The sequence below is a fragment of the Abramis brama genome (assembly GCF_963993115.1).
Source record: "Abramis brama genome assembly, chromosome: 16".
NCBI lineage: Eukaryota > Metazoa > Chordata > Actinopteri > Cypriniformes > Leuciscidae > Abramis > Abramis brama.
In genome coordinates, this window is record NC_139978.1 from 457,129 (window position 1) to 477,914 (window position 20,786).

Consider the following 20,786-nt stretch of genomic DNA (forward strand, 5'->3'; position numbering starts at 1 on the left):
GAGTGATCACCAGCTCTTCCTCGCAGATGTTCATCTCTGTGTGTGTGTGTGTGTGTGTGTGTGTGCAGGAGAGGAAGAGGAGGGGTGAGAGTGATCACCAGCTCTTCCTCGCAGATGTTCATCTCTGTGTGTGTGTGTGTGTGTGTGTGTGTGAGTGTGTGTGTGTGCAGGAGAGGAAGAGGAGGGGTGAGAGTGATCACCAGCTCTTCCTCGCAGATGTTCATCTCTGTGTGTGTGTGTGTGTGTGTGTGTGTGTGTGTGTGCAGGAGAGGAAGAGGAGGGGTGAGAGTGATCACCAGCTCTTCCTCGCAGATGTTCATCTCTGTGTGTGTGTGTGTGTGTGTGTGTGCAGGAGAGGAAGAGGAGGGGTGAGAGTGATCACCAGCTCTTCCTCGCAGATGTTCATCTCTGTGTGTGTGTGTGTGTGTGTGTGTGTGCAGGAGAGGAAGAGGAGGGGTGAGAGTGATCACCAGCTCTTCCTCGCAGATGTTCATCTCTGTGTGTGTGTGTGTGTGTGTGTGTGTGAGTGTGTGTGTGTGCAGGAGAGGAAGAGGAGGGGTGAGAGTGATCACCAGCTCTTCCTCGCAGATGTTCATCTCTGTGTGTGTGTGTGTGTGTGTGTGTGTGTGTGTGTGTGTGTGTGCAGGAGAGGAAGAGGAGGGGTGAGAGTGATCACCAGCTCTTCCTCGCAGATGTTCATCTCTGTGTGTGTGTGTGTGTGTGTGTGTGTGCAGGAGAGGAAGAGGAGGGGTGAGAGTGATCACCAGCTCTTCCTCGCAGATGTTCATCTCTGTGTGTGTGTGTGTGTGTGTGTGCAGGAGAGGAAGAGGAGGGGTGAGAGTGATCACCAGCTCTTCCTCGCAGATGTTCATCTGTGTGTGTGTGTGTGTGTGTGCAGGAGAGGAAGAGGAGGGGTGAGAGTGATCACCAGCTCTTCCTCGCAGATGTTCATCTCTGTGTGTGTGTGTGTGTGTGTGTGTGCAGGAGAGGAAGAGGAGGGGTGAGAGTGATCACCAGCTCTTCCTCGCAGATGTTCATCTCTGTGTGTGTGTGTGTGTGTGTGTGCAGGAGAGGAAGAGGAGGGGTGAGAGTGATCACCAGCTCTTCCTCGCAGATGTTCATGCGTATCAGGGCAAGTTCCACGAGGCCGCCAGACTCTACCGGAGGAGCGGGCAGGACAGCCGAGCGCTCAGCATGTACACCGACCTGCGCATGTTTGAGTACGCCAAGGTGTGTGACGCATACCACTGTCGAATATATGTGTGTGTGTGTGTGTGTGTCTGATCCGTCTGTATGCACATGAGTCACAGACTCTTTCTGTCAGCGTAACTTATAAAACAGTCTGTTTAACTGCTCTGCACTTACATTAAACAATCGTACAAATCGATATTAAGTACTCACTGTGTGTGTGTGTGTGTGTGTGTGTGTGTGTGTGTGTGTGTGTGTGTGTGAAGGACTTCCTCGGCTCAGCGGATCCCAAGGACAGTAAACTGCTGATGAAGAAGCAGGCGGACTGGGCGAAGAACAGCCGAGAGCCGAGAGCGGCGGCAGACATGTACCTGACAGCAGGAGAACACATGAAGGCCATCGAGATCATCGGGGAACATGGCTGGATGGACATGTGAGACACACACACACACACACACACACACACACACACACACACACACAGAGATGAACATCTGCGAGGAAGAGCTGGTGATCACTCTCACCCCTCCTCTTCCTCTGCTGCACACACACACACACACACACACGCACACACACGTCTATATTACAGGGGACTATCGCTCTACACTGGCCAAGAGGGGTCTAGTGTTTCTGGTCATTTTGAAGAAACAGAAATGGCATACAAAATGTTCTTTTAAGGTCTTTTTTCATAATATAATTTAAAATTTGCATTTTATTTTATTTTAAAAAACATACCAAGACGGGACCTGCATCTCTGACCGATGTCTAACTATCCAACAGGGGACTCTCATAGCCTGCACAAGTTCAGGCCTGTCCTCTCTCGATCTCCACTGTCGTCGCTCCTCTGTGAGAGACACGAGACGCAGGAGTCGCTCATCAGCAATCACACCACCGGCCTCACGCCGCTCTGCCTCGGCCTCGTCCCGCTCGCCACATATATATATATAAATATAATTGTATATTTATGAGTATTTTTTTATTTATTTAGCATTTTCTGAGGATAGACCATTTGAATCTGTTTTTCATACAACAGTTCAAAAGCAGAGGCGAGAAGATCCTCTTATCATTCATAATATTATTTGTCTTATTGAACGCTCTCTCTTCATAGATACTTTCTATGCTCGGTTACGCAGTCCCTAAAAATTTAAAAAAGAATAAAGGACTGAACTGTGTTCACTTAGAAAATCCTATCAAGTTAATCGGTTGGTTGGTTGGAATAAATGGATGGTCAGAATGGGAAATCTTGCTAAACAGATGTCGCAATTTGCTATCAAACAGGGGACCTGTCAAAGCTTAAAATTTATGTTGACTTGCTGCATTGAAAAATTACATTATGTGAACTGAATGTCTTTTAACACTGACACTTTATTTGTTAAACCAACCGAATATTTTCAGTGAAAGAATCAACACAAAAATGACCTCAAAAATCTAATTACAGTGTATGGTTTATGCCAAGAACAAACGGTTATGGATTAAATCAAGCAGAAATACCTCTTTAAGGTATGGCAGGTCACTACTTTATACAGAGAATAGGGATTCTACTAAACAGAATGACTTGGTTTCCCCTGTTAGGTCCTCTGTTAGATGGTAGAGTGTGACACCTATTTGGTTGCTTTGCCATTTCTTAATTTTCATTCATTTTGACCTCCAAATTCTTTTTACAGTGTATTTTTATGGTAAGAACTGGTGTTTTAGTGTTATTATGAACATTGCTATTACATTCAGAGATAGTCAGAATACGAAATATTGTTAAATGTAAAGGCAACCAAACATGTGTCGCACTTTACCATCCAACAGGGGACCCAGGGCATTTGGTTTATTCACTATTCCAGGCCCATTTCCACACTAGTTAAACTGTGCATGCTAAATGAGCAGTTTAAGCAGACACAAGCGTCTTCTTGCACTTCAAAGTTCATTGTTGTTCCACATATAACTAAATAAAATGCTTTCCATGCAAACCCAGACACTAATGCACTTACAAGCCTTCTCTCTGGGACAGCAAGCCATTCAAACAATAGAGAAGTGTGAACGACGTGTGTTTATGGGCCATTGCAGTTCCTGCTCCAGCCTACAGGAGCGCTGCTGAGTATGGACTTTAACACACACACACACACACACACGGGACTTGAAAAAATGTCCCCACTAGGCCAGGCGGTCCCCTGTTGGTGAGTGTGTAATGACACCAAGGTCCCCTGTTAGACACTCTCACACTCACACACACACACACACACACAGCCATGTTTATGTGATTTGTGAGGACATTCCATAGGCGTAATGGTTTTTATACTGTACAAACTGTATATTCTATCCCCCTACACTGCCCCTATCCCTAAACCTACCCATCACAGGAAACATTCTGCATTTTTACATAAAAAAAAAACACTGCTTAGTATGTTTTTAAAGCCATTTGAAAAATGAGGACACCCAAAATGTCCTCATATATCACCTATTTTCCCGAGTGTCCTCATTTGCAGGTGTGTTATCATAAAAATGTCCTCAGTTGTCATGAAAACAAACTCACACACACACACACACACACACACACACACACACACACATCGATTATAGATAGTGTACAGTAAACGTTTTCCGCTGCCTTTTACCAGAAACTTCACCAGCTGTATTTGAATAATGAAATACTTCATTCAACACATAATGATTTAAAGCACAGATACAGTGTATGTAAATGAACTCATTGTATTTTAAACAGACAAGCGTAAAGCCTCCTCTGTGTCTCTAGGCTGATGGATGTGGCCCGTAAACTGGATAAAGCCGAGCGCGAGCCGCTGTCCAGATGTGCTGTGTTCTTCAAGAAGTTCGATCACCATGGTTACGCCGCTGAGATCTATAATAAAATGGGTGATCTGAAGGCACTGGTGCAGCTTCATGTGGACACGAGACACTGGGATGAGGTGAGTGTGTGCGTGTGTGCGTGTGTGTGTGTGTGTGTGTGTGTGTGTGTGTGTGTGTGTGTGAGAGTGAGTGTGTGTGAATATGTGTGTGTGTGTGTGTGTGTGTGTGTGTGTGTGTGTGTGTGTGTGTGTGTGTGTGTGCTTGAGTGTGTGTGTTTGTCAAGTCAAGTCACCTTTATTTATGTAGTACTTTTTACAATACAAACTATTGTTTCAGAGCAGCTTTACAGAGATAACAGGAAAATAATGCAACAAAGTTTGTTTCTAGAAGAAAATAGCGTCACAGTCCAGCTTAAGTAAGTTCAGTGATGGTTCATTTCATTTCTGTTCATTTCTGTCATAATCTACTTCATTTATATATATACAGCCGCTCTGGAGAAAACCGTGATGTCATCGTCCAACTCAGTTCAATTCTCATATAATGGTGTCAGTGCAGGAGATCAATAATATTGTTGAATATTAAATGTCCCCAACTAAGCAAGACAAAAGCAAAAGGCAACAATGGACATAAACCTTGTGAGAACCCAGGCTCAATCGCTCAGTTCTCCTCTGGCCACTGAACAAACAGTGTGTAATTATGATCCAGGCAGCATTACAGGTCAGAGGTCAGATTGGATCAGAACATTCAGAATATTATTCAGTTTCATCTGGTTGAAGATCTAGAATCACAGAAGAACTGTAGAATCAACTGAAGAAGTGTAATCACAATGTAGAATATAGTGTACAAATACATTGTAAATGTAGTTTCTTAGTTGTTCTCTTTTCAATCCTTGGTTATTTGATCCGGCTGACTGCATCATGCGTTGTGCTCGAGTCTAGGCGCAGGTCCTCCATCTGATCTGGATACGGCAAGGATACGGCTGACTGCATCATGCGTTGTGCTCGAGTCTAGGCGCAGGTCCTCCATCTGATCTGGATACGGCAAGGATACGGCTGACTGCATCATGCGTTGTGCTCGAGTCTAGGCGCAGGTCCTCCATCTGATCTGGATACGGCCCGGATCCGGCTGACTGCATCATGCGTTGTGCTCGAGTCTAGGCGCAGGTCCACCATCTGATCTGGATACGGCCCGGATCCGGCTGACTGCATCATGCGTTGTGCTCGAGTCTAGGCGCAGGTCCACCATCTGATCTGGATACGGCCCGGATCTGGCTGACTACATCATGCGTTGTGCTCGAGTCTAGGCGCAGGTCCACCATCTGATCTGGATACGGCCCGGATCCGGCTGACTGCATCATGCGTTGTGCTCGAGTCTAGGCGCAGGTCCACCATCTGATCTGGATACGGCCCGGATCTGGCTGACTACATCATGCGTTGTGCTCGAGTCTAGGCGCAGGTCCACCATCTGATCTGGATACGGCCCGGATCCGGCTGACTGCATCATGCGTTGTGCTCGAGTCTAGGCGCAGGTCCACCATCTGATCTGGATACGGCCCGGATCCGGCTGACTACATCATGCGTTGTGCTCGTGTCTAGGCGCAGGTCCACCATCTGATCTGGATACGACCTGGATCCGGCTGATTACATCATGCGTTGTTGTCGTGTCTAGGCGCAGGTCCTCCATCTGATCTGGATACGGCCCGGATCCGGCTGACTGCATCATGCGTTGTGCTCGTGTCTAGGCGCATGTCCTCCATCTGATCTGGATACGGCCCGGATCCGGCTGACTGCATCATGCGTTGTGCTCGTGTCTAGGCGCAGGTCCTCCATCTGATCTGGATACGGCCCGGATCCGGCTGACTGCATCATGCGTTGTGCTCGTGTCTAGGCGCATGTCCTCCATCTGATCTGGATACGGCCCGGATCCGGCTGACTACATCATGCGTTGTTGTCGTGTCTAGGCGCAGGTCCTCCATCTGATCTGGATACGGCCTGGATCCGGCTGATTACATCATGCGTTGTTGTCGTGTCTAGGCGCAGGTCCTCCATCTGATCTGGATACGGCCCGGATCCGGCTGACTGCATCATGCGTTGTGCTCGTGTCTAGGCGCATGTCCTCCATCTGATCTGGATACGGCCCGGATCCAGCTGACTGCATCATACGTTGTGCTCGTGTCTAGGCCAAGGTTATAATCGTTAACGAAAACGAACGAAAAAACGAAAACTAGGTGCGAAAAAACATTGTCGTTAACTGAAATAAAAATAAAAACGAGGCATTACAAAAAAACGATAACTAACTAAAACTGCATGTGTGTTTGGCAAAACTAACTAAAATAAAATAAGATTATAGAGTAAATGTCCTTAGTTTTCGTCTTTGTCAAGGTCTTTCATTTTTTAATGCTATTTAAAACACGCAGCGTATTCCCTGCTCACCCTCCGTCTCTCTGTCACTCATGCGTCTCTCACATGCGCGCGCGCGCGCACACACACACACACACACAGCCCCTCCCCTCCGTGCACACCGTCTCCATGAGAACGAGTGTTCGTTCGACGTTGCAAGTACGCGAAAGGTTGGTATCTCCATCTCGTGAACACCTTTACACAATCACATATTAAAAAGTGGTATAAAAATATTTTAAATTCTGAATATAATTTTGTCAGTGTGTTAATGTTGACCCGAGAAGCGATTGCGCCTTCTTAAGAAAGTTAACTAGTCGCAAGTTTGAGGTAAAATGCACTTTTTGGTTGTGGTTGTCGATGTCAAAACACTATAGGCTATAAGCTGTGATTCAAATATTAAATAATGTTATGTCATTTTTTTACTTTTACACTGAATGTTTGCTGCTTCAATCCAGATGAGTAGGCTATTGACTATAAAGGATAAATTAAGTATAGGGTGTGAAAATTGTACAGCTGTGGTATTTGTATAGGGTGTGATTTCTGTATAGAAGATGTGTAGATTTCTGGTATGGCGTGTTGATTTTGTAAGAGGTGAAGGAATTTCAATGGGGTGTGAATTTTTTCCTAAAATTGTATGACATTTTTGTTGAGTTATTATTACACAATACTTTTTCTGACCTTTTTGAATCTTGCCCCTGACAAATAACCCAAATTACAAAAAAAGACTAAAACTAACACTAAAACTAATAAAAACTAAACTAAAACTAAGCATTTTCAAAAAATAAAAACTAAACTAAACTAGCAAACCCACTTTAAAAACTAATTAAAACTAAACTAAATTTGAAAACAAAAAGTCAAAACGAAATAAAAATAAAAACTAATGAAAAATGCAAAACTATAATAACCCTGGTCTAGGCGCATGTCCTCCATCTGATCTGGATACGGCCTGGATCCGGCTGATTACATCATGCGTTGTTGTCGTGTCTAGGTGCAGGTCCTCCATCTGATCTGGATACGGCCCGGATCCGGCTGACTGCATCATGCGTTGTGCTCGTGTCTAGGCGCATGTCCTCCATCTGATCTGGATACGGCCCGGATCCGGCTGACTGCATCATGCGTTGTGGTCGTGTCTAGGCGCAGGTCCTCCATCTGATCTGGATACGGCCCGGATCCGGCTGATTACATCATGCGTTGTTGTCGTGTCTAGGCGCAGGTCCTCCATCTGATCTGGATACGGCCCGGATCCGGCTGACTGCATCATGCGTTGTGCTCGTGTCTAGGCGCAGGTCCTCCATCTGATCTGGATACGGCCCGGATCCGGCTGACTGCATCATGCGTTGTGCTCGTGTCTAAGCGCAGGTCCACCATCTGATCTGGATACGGCCCGGATCCGGCTGACTGCATCATGCGTTGTGCTCGTGTCTAAGCGCAGGTCCACCATCTGATCTGGATACGGCCCGGATCCGGCTGACTGCATCATGCGTTGTGCTCGTGTCTAAGCGCAGGTCCTCCATCTGATCTGGATACGGCCCGGATCCGGCTGACTGCATCATGTGTTGTGCTCGTGTCTAAGCGCAGGTCCACCATCTGATCTGGATACGGCCCGGATCCGGCTGACTGCATCATGTGTTGTGCTCGTGTCTAGGCGCAGGTCCTCCATCTGATCTGGATACGGCCCGGATCCGGCTGACTGCATCATGCGTTGTGCTCGTGTCTAGGCGCAGGTCCTCCATCTGATCTGGATACGGCAAGGATACGGCTGACTGCATCATGCGTTGTGGTCGTGTCTAGGCGCAGGTCCTCCATCTGATCTGGATATGGCCCGGATCCAGCTGACTGCATCATGCGTTGTGGTCGTGTCTAGGCGCAGGTCCACCATCTGATCTGGATACGGCCCGGATCCGACTGACTACATCATGCGTTGTGCTCGTGTCTAAGTGCAGGTCCACCATCTGATCTGGATACGGCCCGGATCCGACTGACTACATCATGCGTTGTGCTCGTGTCGAAGCGCAGGTCCACCATCTGATCTGGATACGGCCCGGATCCTGCTGACTGCATCATGCGTTGTGCTCGTGTCTAAGCGCAGGTCCACCATCTGATCTGGATACGGCCCGGATCCGGCTGACTGCATCATGCGTTGTGCTCGTGTCTAAACGCAGGTCCTCCATCTGATCTGGATACGGCCCGGATCCGGCTGACTGCATCATGTGTTGTGCTCGTGTCTAAGCGCAGGTCCACCATCTGATCTGGATACGGCCCGGATCCGGCTGACTGCATCATGTGTTGTGCTCGTGTCTAGGCGCAGGTCCTCCATCTGATCTGGATACGGCAAGGATACGGCTGACTGCATCATGCGTTGTGCTCGTGTCTAGGCGCAGGTCCTCCATCTGATCTGGATACGGCCCGGATCCGGCTGACTGCATCATGCGTTGTGCTCGTGTCTAGGCGCAGGTCCTCCATCTGATCTGGATACGGCAAGGATACGGCTGACTGCATCATGCGTTGTGGTCGTGTCTAGGCGCAGGTCCTCCATCTGATCTGGATACGGCCCGGATCCAGCTGACTGCATCATGCGTTGTGGTCGTGTCTAGGCGCAGGTCCACCATCTGATCTGGATACGGCAAGGATACGGCTGACTACATCATGCATTGTGGTCGTGTCTAGGCGCAGGTCCACCATCTGATCTGGATACGGCAAGGATACGGCTGACTACATCATGCGTTGTGCTCGTGTCTAGGCGCAGGTCCACCATCTGATCTGGATACGGCAAGGATACGGCTGACTACATCATGCGTTGTGCTCGTGTCTAGGCGCAGGTCCTCCATCTGATCTGGATACGGCAAGGATACGGCTGACTGCATCATGCGTTGTGGTCGTGTCTAGGCGCAGGTCCACCATCTGATCTGGATACGGCCCGGATCCGGCTGACTGCATCATGCGTTGTGGGCGTGTCTAGGCGCATGTCCTCCATCTGATCTGGATACGGCCCGGATCCGGCTGACTGCATCATGCGTTGTGGTCGTGTCTAGGCGCAGGTCCTCCATCTGATCTGGATACGGCCCGGATCCGGCTGACTGCATCATGCGTTGTGCTCGTGTCTAGGCGCATGTCCTCCATCTGATCTGGATACGGCCCGGATCCGGCTGACTGCATCATGCGTTGTGGTCGTGTCTAGGCGCAGGTCCTCCATCTGATCTGGATACGGCCCGGATCCGGCTGACTGCATCATGCGTTGTGGGCGTGTCTAGGCGCATGTCCTCCATCTGATCTGGATACGGCCCGGATCCGGCTGACTGCATCATGCGTTGTGGTCGTGTCTAGGCGCAGGTCCTCCATCTGATCTGGATACGGCCCGGATCCGGCTGACTGCATCATGCGTTGTGCTCGTGTCTAGGCGCAGGTCCTCCATCTGATCTGGATACGGCAAGGATACGGCTGACTGCATCATGCGTTGTGGTCGTGTCTAGGCGCAGGTCCTCCATCTGATCTGGATACGGCCCGGATCTGGCTGACTACATCATGCGTTGTGCTCGTGTCTAGGCGCATGTCCTCCATCTGATCTGGATACGGCCCGGATCCGGCTGACTACATCATGCGTTGTGGGCGTGTCTAGGCGCAGGTCCTCCATCTGATCTGGATACGGCCCGGATCTGGCTGACTACATCATGCGTTGTGATCGTGTCTAGGCGCAGGTCCACCATCTGATCTGGATACGGCCCGGATCTGGCTGACTGCATCATGCGTTGTGGGCGTGTCTAGGTGCAGATCCACCATCTGATCTGGATACGGCCCGGATCCGGCTGACTGCATCATGCGTTGTGGGCGTGTCTAGGTGCAGATCCACCATCTGATCTGGATACGGCCTGGATCCGGCTGACTGCATCATGCGTTGTGCTCGTGTCTAGGCGCAGGTCCTCCATCTGATCTGGATACGGCCCGGATCTGGCTGACTACATCATGCGTTGTGCTCGTGTTTAGGCGCATGTCCTCCATCTGATCTGGATACGGCCCGGATCCGGCTGACTACATCATGCGTTGTGGGCGTGTCTAGGCGCAGGTCCTCCATCTGATCTGGATACGGCCCGGATCTGGCTGACTACATCATGCGTTGTGATCGTGTCTAGGCGCAGGTCCACCATCTGATCTGGATACGGCCCGGATCTGGCTGACTGCATCATGCGTTGTGGGCGTGTCTAGGTGCAGATCCACCATCTGATCTGGATACGGCCCGGATCTGGCTGACTGCATCATGCGTTGTGGGCGTGTCTAGGTGCAGATCCACCATCTGATCTGGATACGGCCCGGATCCGGCTGACTGCATCATGCGTTGTGGGCGTGTCTAGGCGCAGGTCCTCCATCTGATCTGGATACGGCCCGGATCTGGCTGACTACATCATGCGTTGTGCTCGTGTCTAGGCGCAGGTCCTCCATCTGATCTGCATACGGCCCGGATCTGGCTGACTACATCATGCGTTGAGGTCGTGTCTAGGTGCATGTCCTCCATCTGATCTGGATACGGCCCGGATCCGGCTGACTACATCATGCGTTGTGCTCGTGTCTAGGCGCAGGTCCTCCATCTGATCTGGATACGGCCCGGATCCGGCTGACTACATCATGCGTTGTGATCGTGTCTAGGCGCAGGTCCACCATCTGATCTGGATACGGCCCGGATCTGGCTGACTGCATCATGCGTTGTGGGCGTGTCTAGGTGCAGGTCCACCATCTGATCTGGATACGGCCCGGATCCGGCTGACTGCATCATGCGTTGTGGGCGTGTCTAGGTGCAGATCCACCATCTGATCTGGATACGGCCTGGATCCGGCTGACTGCATCATGCGTTGTGCTCGTGTCTAGGCGCAGGTCCTCCATCTGATCTGCATACGGCCCGGATCTGGCTGACTACATCATGCGTTGAGGTTGTGTCTAGGTGCATGTCCTCCATCTGATCTGGATACGGCCCGGATCCGGCTGACTACATCATGCGTTGTGCTCGTGTCTAGGTGCAGATCCACCATCTGATCTGGATACGGCCCGGATCCGGCTGACTGCATCATGCGTTGTGCTCGTGTCTAGGCGCAGGTCCTCCATCTGATCTGGATCCGGTTTGATTTGGAGTAATGCAAACTGTAAAGGGTCTAGTTTTATTTTTTTTAACTCACAAAACGTGCTTTTGTAAAATGATGTTGCTTTCTGCCGATTCGGTCTCAGTGAATTTGAGCACATCACATAAATGAACCGAAACGCAGGGTATACTTGCCTCACAGACATGAGAAATATATCTATAGAAAGCTTGAAATGTCTACATTTGAATGAACAGATTCAAATGGAAAATAAATATTCTCAGATTATGTAATCCGTATGAAACGTGCGTATAAGCGCGTCCAGTACTGCAGAGATGACAAGTCAGCATTGTGACTTAATATCTGCAGCCGAAAACATTACTAATACATTATTAAAATGTTTAGACAGTCTCCTCCTGTTTTTTTCACGATAGACTTATAATCATCACATTTGCCAGTGCGCTGTGGGAAGCTTTATGTGTGCATTTGAGCGCTGATTAGGATATGTATTTTATAAAGGCAGTTAAAGGCGCATTATTTTAATTTATGGCTTATTAATATAAATGCGCGATTAGTCTACTAATGGCTTAAATTAACGACTACTAGTCGACTAGAAAAATCTTTAGTCGAGGGCAGCCCTACTTATGATGTTGACAACTTGTTTTCTTCCAAAACTTGAGTGTGTGCGAGTGCGAGTGCATGTGCGTGTGTGTGTGCTCTTGTGAGTTTGTGTGAGCAAACACATTTATCAATAACTGAGTGTGTGATGTGTGTGATGTGTGTCTGCTTGTTCTCAGGCATTCTCTCTGTTGGAGAAACACCCTCAGTTCAGAGATGAGGTGTATGTGCCGTACGCCCAGTGGCTGGCTGAACACGACCGCTTCGAGGAGGCGCAGAGAGGTCAGTCTCACACACACACACACACACACACACACACACACGCTGAACACGACCGCTTCGAGGAGGCGCAGAGGGGTCAGTCTCTCTCTCTCTCTCTCTCTCTCTCACACACACACACACTGGCTGAACACGACCGCTTCGAGGAGGCGCAGAGGGGTCAGTCTCTCTCTCTCTCTCTCTCTCTCTCACACACACACACACACACACACACACTCTCACACACACACACTCTCACACACACACACTGGCTGAACACGACCGCTTCGAGGAGGCGCAGAGAGGTCAGTCTCACACACACACACACACACACACACCGTTCACATCAGACACTCTGGCAGTCATTTACTCTGCTAATTACAGTTGGCAGATGAGGTTTCACACTGCTCAGTTCTGAAGCTCGTTACACAACGTGATAATTACATGTGATAATTACATTTCGCTTCACAAAGCCTGCAACATGCTTTATTTTTGTCACAAATCTCATCTCAGTTTCTTCTTCTTCGCATCTCCCAGTAACTCACTCAGTGATGGAGGCAGAACCATTGGTGTTCGTTGATGCCATTGTCCTTAAATTTCACAAACGCAGTAATTGCACGTTCTAAAAATTGTCACGTTAAATGTATGTCACATATGTTAGCTTGTTCATTTTAACAGCTTTAAAATTAACTTTATTATAAAGTTTAAGTGTAAAACTAATGTACGTTACTTGTACTACAAAATATTGAGATGCTTATCTATATATAAATGCAATATAACAGTAGAACTTTGTTTCGTCATTCACAACACTTTCCATTTCCATGATAACAGCATCTTTACTGATCAGTGAGTCTGACTGAAGGATTGTGGGTAGTGTAGTTTTTCACTGGCTTCAGAGGAAGCTAATATTACTCTCATTGTAGGTCTGTGTGTTATATTTAAAAATCAGTGTTGGTTCAGATGTTTGATCTGGAAATATGTGGCATTTATCATTTACATTCACACACTTGAAGTGTAATCTTTCCTTCTCAAAACACCTTGTTGTTCCCAGCGTTCCACCGGGCGGGGCGTCAGGCGGAGGCCGTGCGGGTGCTGGAGCAGCTTACCCATAATGCAGTGGTGGAGAGCCGGTTCAGCGACGCCTCGTACTACTACTGGATGCTGTCCATGCAGTGCCTCGACATCGCCAGAGGTGTGTGTGAGCGTGGGCTTTACAGTGAGACACCTGTGTGTTCAGTGGGATGAGTGTGAACACACACACATGTGCTCTCTTCTAGAGAACTCAGAGAAGAAGGAGGAGATGCTGAAGAAGTTTCACAGTTTCCAGCACTTGGCTGAGCTTTATCACGTCTATCATTCTGTGCACCGATACATGGTAAGAGTGGTTTATAGTGTGTGTTCATGAGTGTTACAGGATTCAGTCGGTCTCTAAAACAGATCTTGTGTTCTGATGTAAGATGTGCTGTTCATATTTCAGTCGGAGCCCTTTAGTTCCAACATGCCAGAAATTCTCTTCAACATCTCTCGGTTTCTCTTCCACAACCTGACCAGAGACGTTCCCATGGGCATCTCCAAAGTGTATCCCTCACACTCACACACACACACACACACACACACACACTATCTCTGACTTTGTTCTTCTCCCTTTCTCTTTGTTAACTGTCTGCTGTATATTTTAGGAGAGTTCAGTGTGATGAAAAGATGCTTTATTTCCTTTAGAGATGACTCTGGATGTGTTGTGACCAGTGTTGAGGAAAGTTACTTTTAAAAGTAATGTTTTAAAAGTGAACTACGGTTCGCCTCATGACTCCTCGGCTCTGTTCACAAGCCTAGTGAGATCTCCACTGTACTTCAGCAGTATTATAAATCATAGATGGAGCCTGTGTCTAAATGTAGGCTGCCTTTTCTTCTTTTGGCCACATTTGTTGCAACAAATCTTGTGATAAAGTCCATGCAGTCCATGCAAGATGTCAACAAAGCAAGTACAACTTTAATTCATTCAGTACTGAAAACTTGAAAATGGTTCAAGCTAACTGAAGAAGCTCTATTGTCTCCAGCATGTGTGCTGAGTTTGATTCTGGCTGGACTGTCACGTCATGGACAGAACATGTATGTTGAGAATAGCAGAGGGCCTGACACAGATCCTTGCAGCACTCTATAATTTACTGACGTTATCTTAGATTTTTCCCGGTTAAATAGACAAAATGTTAATGGTCTGATACGATCTAAACCAGGTTCATTCCTGTCCCTGAATACCAGTGTCATTTTGTAGGCGATCTAAGAGTATTTTTATGATCTATAGCAGTGTTACTCATTGCGTGGCTCGCCAAGGCGGTAAATAAAACAGTGATATGATCATGCAGTCAATACAGATATTTCATAAAAACATTAAAAATAAGTAGGGCTATAACATAACCCATTAAAAAACTCAGTGTCTGCTCTATTACAAATAATTTGATCAGATTGAAAGGGGTGGTTTATTCATTTTCTAACCCGATCGAGAGAACATGTAACCCATTGTTCGGATTGATTAAAACGATGGGTGGGTCTAGTGACGTTTTGCTTGACCCCAAAGGAGTTTAGTAAATCTATAAACGCATCATTTGAATTACACATCGTCTACGTGAATGTTAAAATCTCCGGCGATCAATGCTTTACCGACGTTGACCAACAGGTCTGAGGGAAAGTCTGCAAGCTCTTTTAGGATATCAGCATAGGGCCCTGGAGGTCTGTATACCAAAGCAAGAGATGGTAGGGATTTTTTTCTAATGTCTGAGAGTGTAACATTTAACACAAGCACTTCAGACGAGTTAAACTGTGTCCTGGTTTCTGAGTAACATTTAGAATATCTCTATAGATAGTCACAACATTGCCGTCACGACCAATCAAACCAACCGTCTGATTGGCTGATGTGATGCGTGCTGATTGGCTGATGTGATGCGTGCTGATTGGCTGATGTGATGCGTGATGATTCGCTGATGTGATGCGTGCTGATTGGCTGATGTGATGCGTGCTGATTGGCTGATGTGATGCGTGATGACTGATTGGCTGATGTGATGCGTGCTGATTGGCTGATGTGATGCGTGATGACTGATTGGCTGATGTGATGCGTGCTGATTGGCTGATGTGATGCGTGATGACTGATTGGCTGATGTGATGCGTGCTGATTGGCTGATGTGATGTGTGATGATTGGCTGATGTGATGCGTGCTGTTTGGCTGATGTGATGTGTGATGATTGGCTGATGTGATGCGTGCTGTTTGGCTGATGTGATGTGTGATGATTGGCTGATGTGATGCGTGCTGATTGGCTGATGTGATGCGTGATGACTGATTGGCTGATGTGATGCGTGCTGATTGGCTGATGTGATGCGTGCTGTTTGGCTGATGTGATGTGTGATGATTGGCTGATGTGATGCGTGCTGATTGGCTGATGTGATGCGTGATGACTGATTGGCTGATGTGATGTGTGATGATTGGCTGATGTGATGCGTGCTGATTGGCTGATGTGATGCGTGCTGATTGGCTGATGTGATGCGTGATGATTGGCTGATGTGATGCGTGATGACTGATTGGCTGATGTGATGCGTGCTGATTGGCTGATGTGATGCGTGCTGTTTGGCTGATGTGATGTGTGATGATTGGCTGATGTGATGCGTGCTGATTGGCTGATGTGATGCGTGCTGATTGGCTGATGTGATGCGTGATGATTCGCTGATGTGATGCGTGCTGATTGGCTGATGTGATGCGTGCTGATTGGCTGATGTGATGCGTGCTGATTGGCTGATGTGATGCGTGATGACTGATTGGCTGATGTGATGCGTGCTGATTGGCTGATGTGATGCGTGATGACTGATTGGCTGATGTGATGCGTGCTGATTGGCTGATGTGATGCGTGCTGTTTGGCTGATGTGATGTGTGATGATTGGCTGATGTGATGCGTGCTGATTGGCTGATGTGATGCGTGATGACTGATTGGCTGATGTGATGCGTGCTGATTGGCTGATGTGATACGTGCTGTTTGGCTGATGTGATGTGTGATGATTGGCTGATGTGATGCGTGCTGATTGGCTGATGTGATGCGTGATGACTGATTGGCTGATGTGATGCGTGCTGATTGGCTGATGTGATGCGTGATGACTGATTGGCTGATGTGATGCGTGCTGTTTGGCTGATGTGATGCGTGATGATTGGCTGATGTGATGCGTGATGATTGGCTGATGTGATGCGTGATGATTGGCTGATGTGATGCGTGCTGATTGGCTGATGTGATGCGTGATGATTGGCTGATGTGATGCGTGATGATTGGCTGATGTGATGTGTGATGATTGGCTGATGTGATGCGAGATGATTGGCTGATGTGATGCATGATGATTGGCTGATGTGATGCGTGCTGATTGGCTGATGTGATGCGTGATGACTGATTGGCTGATGTGATGCGTGCTGATTGGCTGATGTGATGCGTGATGACTGATTGGCTGATGTGATGCGTGATGATTGGCTGATGTGATGCGTGCTGATTGGCTGATGTGATGCGAGATGATTGGCTGATGTGATGCGTGATGATTGGCTGTGATGCGTGATGATTGGCTGTGATGCGTGCTGATTGGCTGATGTGATGCGTGATGATTGGCTGTGATGCGTGCTGATTGGCTGATGTGATGCGTGATGACTGATTGGCTGATGTGATGCGTGCTGATTGGCTGATGTGATGCGTGATGACTGATTGGCTGATGTGATGCGTGATGACTGATTGGCTGATGTGATGCGTGCTGATTGGCTGATGTGATGCGTGCTGATTGGCTGATGTGATGCGAGATGATTGGCTGATGTGATGCGAGATGATTGGCTGATGTGATGCGAGATGATTGGCTGATGTGATGCGAGATGATTGGCTGATGTGATGCGAGATGATTGGCTGATGTGATGCGTGATGATTGGCTGATGTGATGCGTGATGATTGGCTGATGTGATGCGTGCTGATTGGCTGATGTGATGCGTGCTGATTGGCTGCTGCAGCGTAATAGTGTGTATCCTTGACGTGAGGTTCAGAGATACACTGTATGCTCTGGCCAAGCAGAGTAAAGTTCTGGGAGCGTATAAAGTAGCGCGACACGCCTTCGAGAAGCTGCAGGGCCTGAAGATCCCGTCCCGCTATCAGGAGAGCATGGAGCTGAGCTGCCTAACAGTGCGCTCCAAACCCTACCGGGACAGCGAGGTGAGTGTGTGTGTGTGTGTGTGTGTGTTACAGCTGTTTACAGAAGGTGTGCCTGTTGGTAAAGCTTGTGTTTGCTGCAGGATTTGATCCCGATGTGTTTCCGCTGCTCCACCAACAACCCGTTGCTGAATAACCAGGGCAACTCCTGCATCAACTGCAGACAGCCGTTCATATTCTCTGCCTCCTCGTATGGTGAGCGCCTCATAGACCTGTCAATCATAACCAGTGTTGTGTTCAACTACTTGCTGAAAAAGCAGGAGAATATTAGTAGAATATTAGTAGAATATTAGAGGTCTGCTTGTTGGTTCGTTATTCTGTTATTTCTTCTGGCTTTTAGTCGACCCTCTGGTTAAACCTGATGAAATTTGTACGGTTGTATGATCAGCCACTTCAGTAGTCTTCTCTGGAGGATGAGGATAGCAGGCCAGGATCTTGGCAGTGGTTTCACATATCTGTGTGTGTATGGTGTGTGTTCAGAGGTTCTTCCGCTGGTGGAGTTTTATCTGGAGGAGGATATCTCGGATGAGGAGGCCGTGTCTCTGATCGACCTGGAAGTGCCTCGTGTGGAGAGAAGCAGCGGCTGGCAGGAGATGAGCAGCGGAGGTAACGTCTCTTTCACCTCATATATACATATATATATATATTGTGGCGGGAGGAGCAAACGACAGACACAGTGGGAGTGGTGTCAGGCCTCGGAGAGGCATTTATTAATGTAAATAAACATAAAATGTCCAAAAATGGGGGAAATAAAGTGTTAAAACAAAAGGGGGGTCTGGTGTCCTCGTCGTGCCAGGGAATCGTGAAGGACGGGTAGTGAAGAGATGGGACGGGTCCAGGTAAGGGCGGCGGCTTCGGCTTGTCCTCTCTAGGCCCCGACAACTGAGGGGAATAGCGGCCTGGCATCCTAGCCCGTTAGCGGCGTCACGCATGATTCTCTATCCCGCTCCGTGTGTCCGGCCACTCCTGGACCCACGAGGACACCAGCACGGGGAAGAGACCGTCTCTCGAGGAGAACAGCGGCGGTGATGAGGATTCATTCGCTTCATTCGCCGCCAGTTCTCCTCTTCAGCGTCCTCTGCCAGATGCAGGAGGACGAGCCAAACAACAGCTCTAGGGACACTAGAGGCTCATGCAGGCTTCGTATAGGCTGCTTCAAGTGCTTGAATTTGACTTTTTGAAATTTAAGTCCTGGAAAACCCTTGAAAACAGCTATTTATTTAAGAAAATTATTGAAAGACAATATATGTGAAATTAGTGTTTAATTTTATCAATAAAACTATCTTTTCATGCAAAATTAATGCTGCAGCCCATCCGATATACATATAGAGCCATTTTGCATGGCTATAAGCGTAATATTCCTCATATCAAAGTTTATGATACAGCTTTCATTCTTCAGGTCAATCATATATTCATGGTGGGAAAAATAAGTTTGAATAAGGAAAGCGATATCTTTGTCATAGTATCCTTTCAGTGGATAAAGTTACCGCAGTCATTGCTTGTGCTTCACTTTTTTGTACCATTTTGTTTTCTTAGTTTATTTGTATTTATCTATTTAACTTTTTTTTAGAATTTGAAAGATAATATAGATATTGTTTAATAAGTGAGATCTCTGATTGTAGTCCTTGCAAAGCCAAAAAAAAGCAGTGCTTGAAAAGTCCTGGAATTTCATTTTGCAGTGTGTGTGAACCCTGTCATTGGTGCCAATATCTGCAAGTTCTGATGAAAGGTCATTGGTTTCTTGTGTAATGAACTGCCCAATGAATTTTTTAGCTTGATTGGCAAGTGGATAAAGACTAGCAATTTTCTTTTACATTAAAAATGTGTTATTTTATTGTTGTGACATCCCTGTTTTGCTCTCCATCTCTGTCTGCTCCCTATCGCCTGAATTCTGATTGACAACACCTGTAATCTAAATCTGGCAGCTCGTTAGAGGAATATAATCTAAACTCACTGTCTAGTGTCCTTCTGACTCCCTCGCTCTGCTCTCATTCACTTGTTTATTCTGTTGTAGCTTTTCTACCGAGTTTATTGATAGTTACTTTGATAGTTGATAGTTACAGTTTCATCTGCTATCTGGAAATTTCTTTTACTTTTTTGGTTTCTGCCTGCTGTCATAAAATCCAAAGTCCCCCGAAAAAACCTTGGGTACAGAAACAGCATAACAGAACAATATATCACATGATAACACCAGTCAACGCACAACATACATGTGTGTGTGTGTGTGTGTGTGTGTCAGAATCCCAGTGTCTGAAGCTGGATGATGGGACTGAAGACCCAGAGGACGACCCCTTTACAGCCAAACTCAGCTTTGAGGTGAGACTGACTGAAGTGAATAACTGACAGATGAAAAACATGATTTTTCATACACATTCCTGGTGTTTCTTCATTAGTAAGAAGACACATCGCTTTGGTTATCTTTCATCATTATAACTTGTAATAGACTTTTCATCTTACCATGTGGAAAAAAATGTAACCAATCATATCATAGCCATGTTTTCATCATTCAGACGATTCCTGATAAAGTCCCACTTTCCTGCTTTACTCAAACACAGTCACATGACATTGCAGAAACCGTTTCATGTGGCATTGAAATGATCCCAAAGCCATGTTTGTTCTCCTCGTGTCACGAGTGCAGTAGTTCATCAGACGAGGCTTGATCCCAGAATAAAAGCGTCTGCCAAATGCATAAACGCTTCCCAGATAACAATATTATGTTCTAAGAACAAAACGTCCAGTTTTAAAAACGAAAAGATCTTCATTTCTTTTCGACTGAAGAAAGAAAGACATGAACATCTTGCATTTTAATTCTGAACATGAAATTTTAATTCTGAAGTGAACTAATCCTTTAATGGGAACATTCCATTTCGTCATTCGTTATGGGAACGTTACTAAACTAAACTTACTGAACGTTCTAAAACTAGCATTAACAACGAACAAAAAAAAACGTTAGATGAACGTCCAACTAAATGTTTCAGAAATAAAATGTTCCCTGAATGATATACAGTGGGGAAATAATTATTTGATCCCCTACTGATTTTTTAAGTTCGCCCACTTACAAAGAAATGAAGGGTCTATCATTTTTATGGTAGGCTTATTTTAACGGATAGAGACAGAATATCAACCAAAAAAATCCAGAAAAAACACATTATATAAATTATAATTATATTATATTGTTATATTATTGCAATTATAAATTATAAATTGATTTGATCCCCAAGTAAAATATGCCTTAGTACTTGGTGGAGAAACCT

General features: G+C 46.8%; 1 protein-coding gene across 3 annotated transcripts in view; it reads left to right on the top strand.

The window, feature by feature from the left end:
- Nucleotides 1–20,786, top strand: part of ift122 (intraflagellar transport 122 homolog (Chlamydomonas)) — a 70,677-nt gene that overhangs the window by 47,313 nt on the left and 2,578 nt on the right. For all 3 annotated transcript variants that reach the window (XM_084087774.1, XM_084087775.1, XM_084087776.1), the window contains exons 17-27: nucleotides 1,069–1,230; nucleotides 1,455–1,621; nucleotides 3,929–4,100; nucleotides 12,241–12,343; nucleotides 13,371–13,511; nucleotides 13,597–13,694; nucleotides 13,797–13,897; nucleotides 17,370–17,535; nucleotides 17,616–17,727; nucleotides 18,013–18,138; nucleotides 19,772–19,848. In XM_084087774.1, coding sequence (XP_083943900.1) covers nucleotides 1,069–1,230; nucleotides 1,455–1,621; nucleotides 3,929–4,100; nucleotides 12,241–12,343; nucleotides 13,371–13,511; nucleotides 13,597–13,694; nucleotides 13,797–13,897; nucleotides 17,370–17,535; nucleotides 17,616–17,727; nucleotides 18,013–18,138; nucleotides 19,772–19,848 — 1,425 coding nt within the window. The remainder of the gene's footprint in view (nucleotides 1–1,068; nucleotides 1,231–1,454; nucleotides 1,622–3,928; nucleotides 4,101–12,240; nucleotides 12,344–13,370; nucleotides 13,512–13,596; nucleotides 13,695–13,796; nucleotides 13,898–17,369; nucleotides 17,536–17,615; nucleotides 17,728–18,012; nucleotides 18,139–19,771; nucleotides 19,849–20,786) is intronic.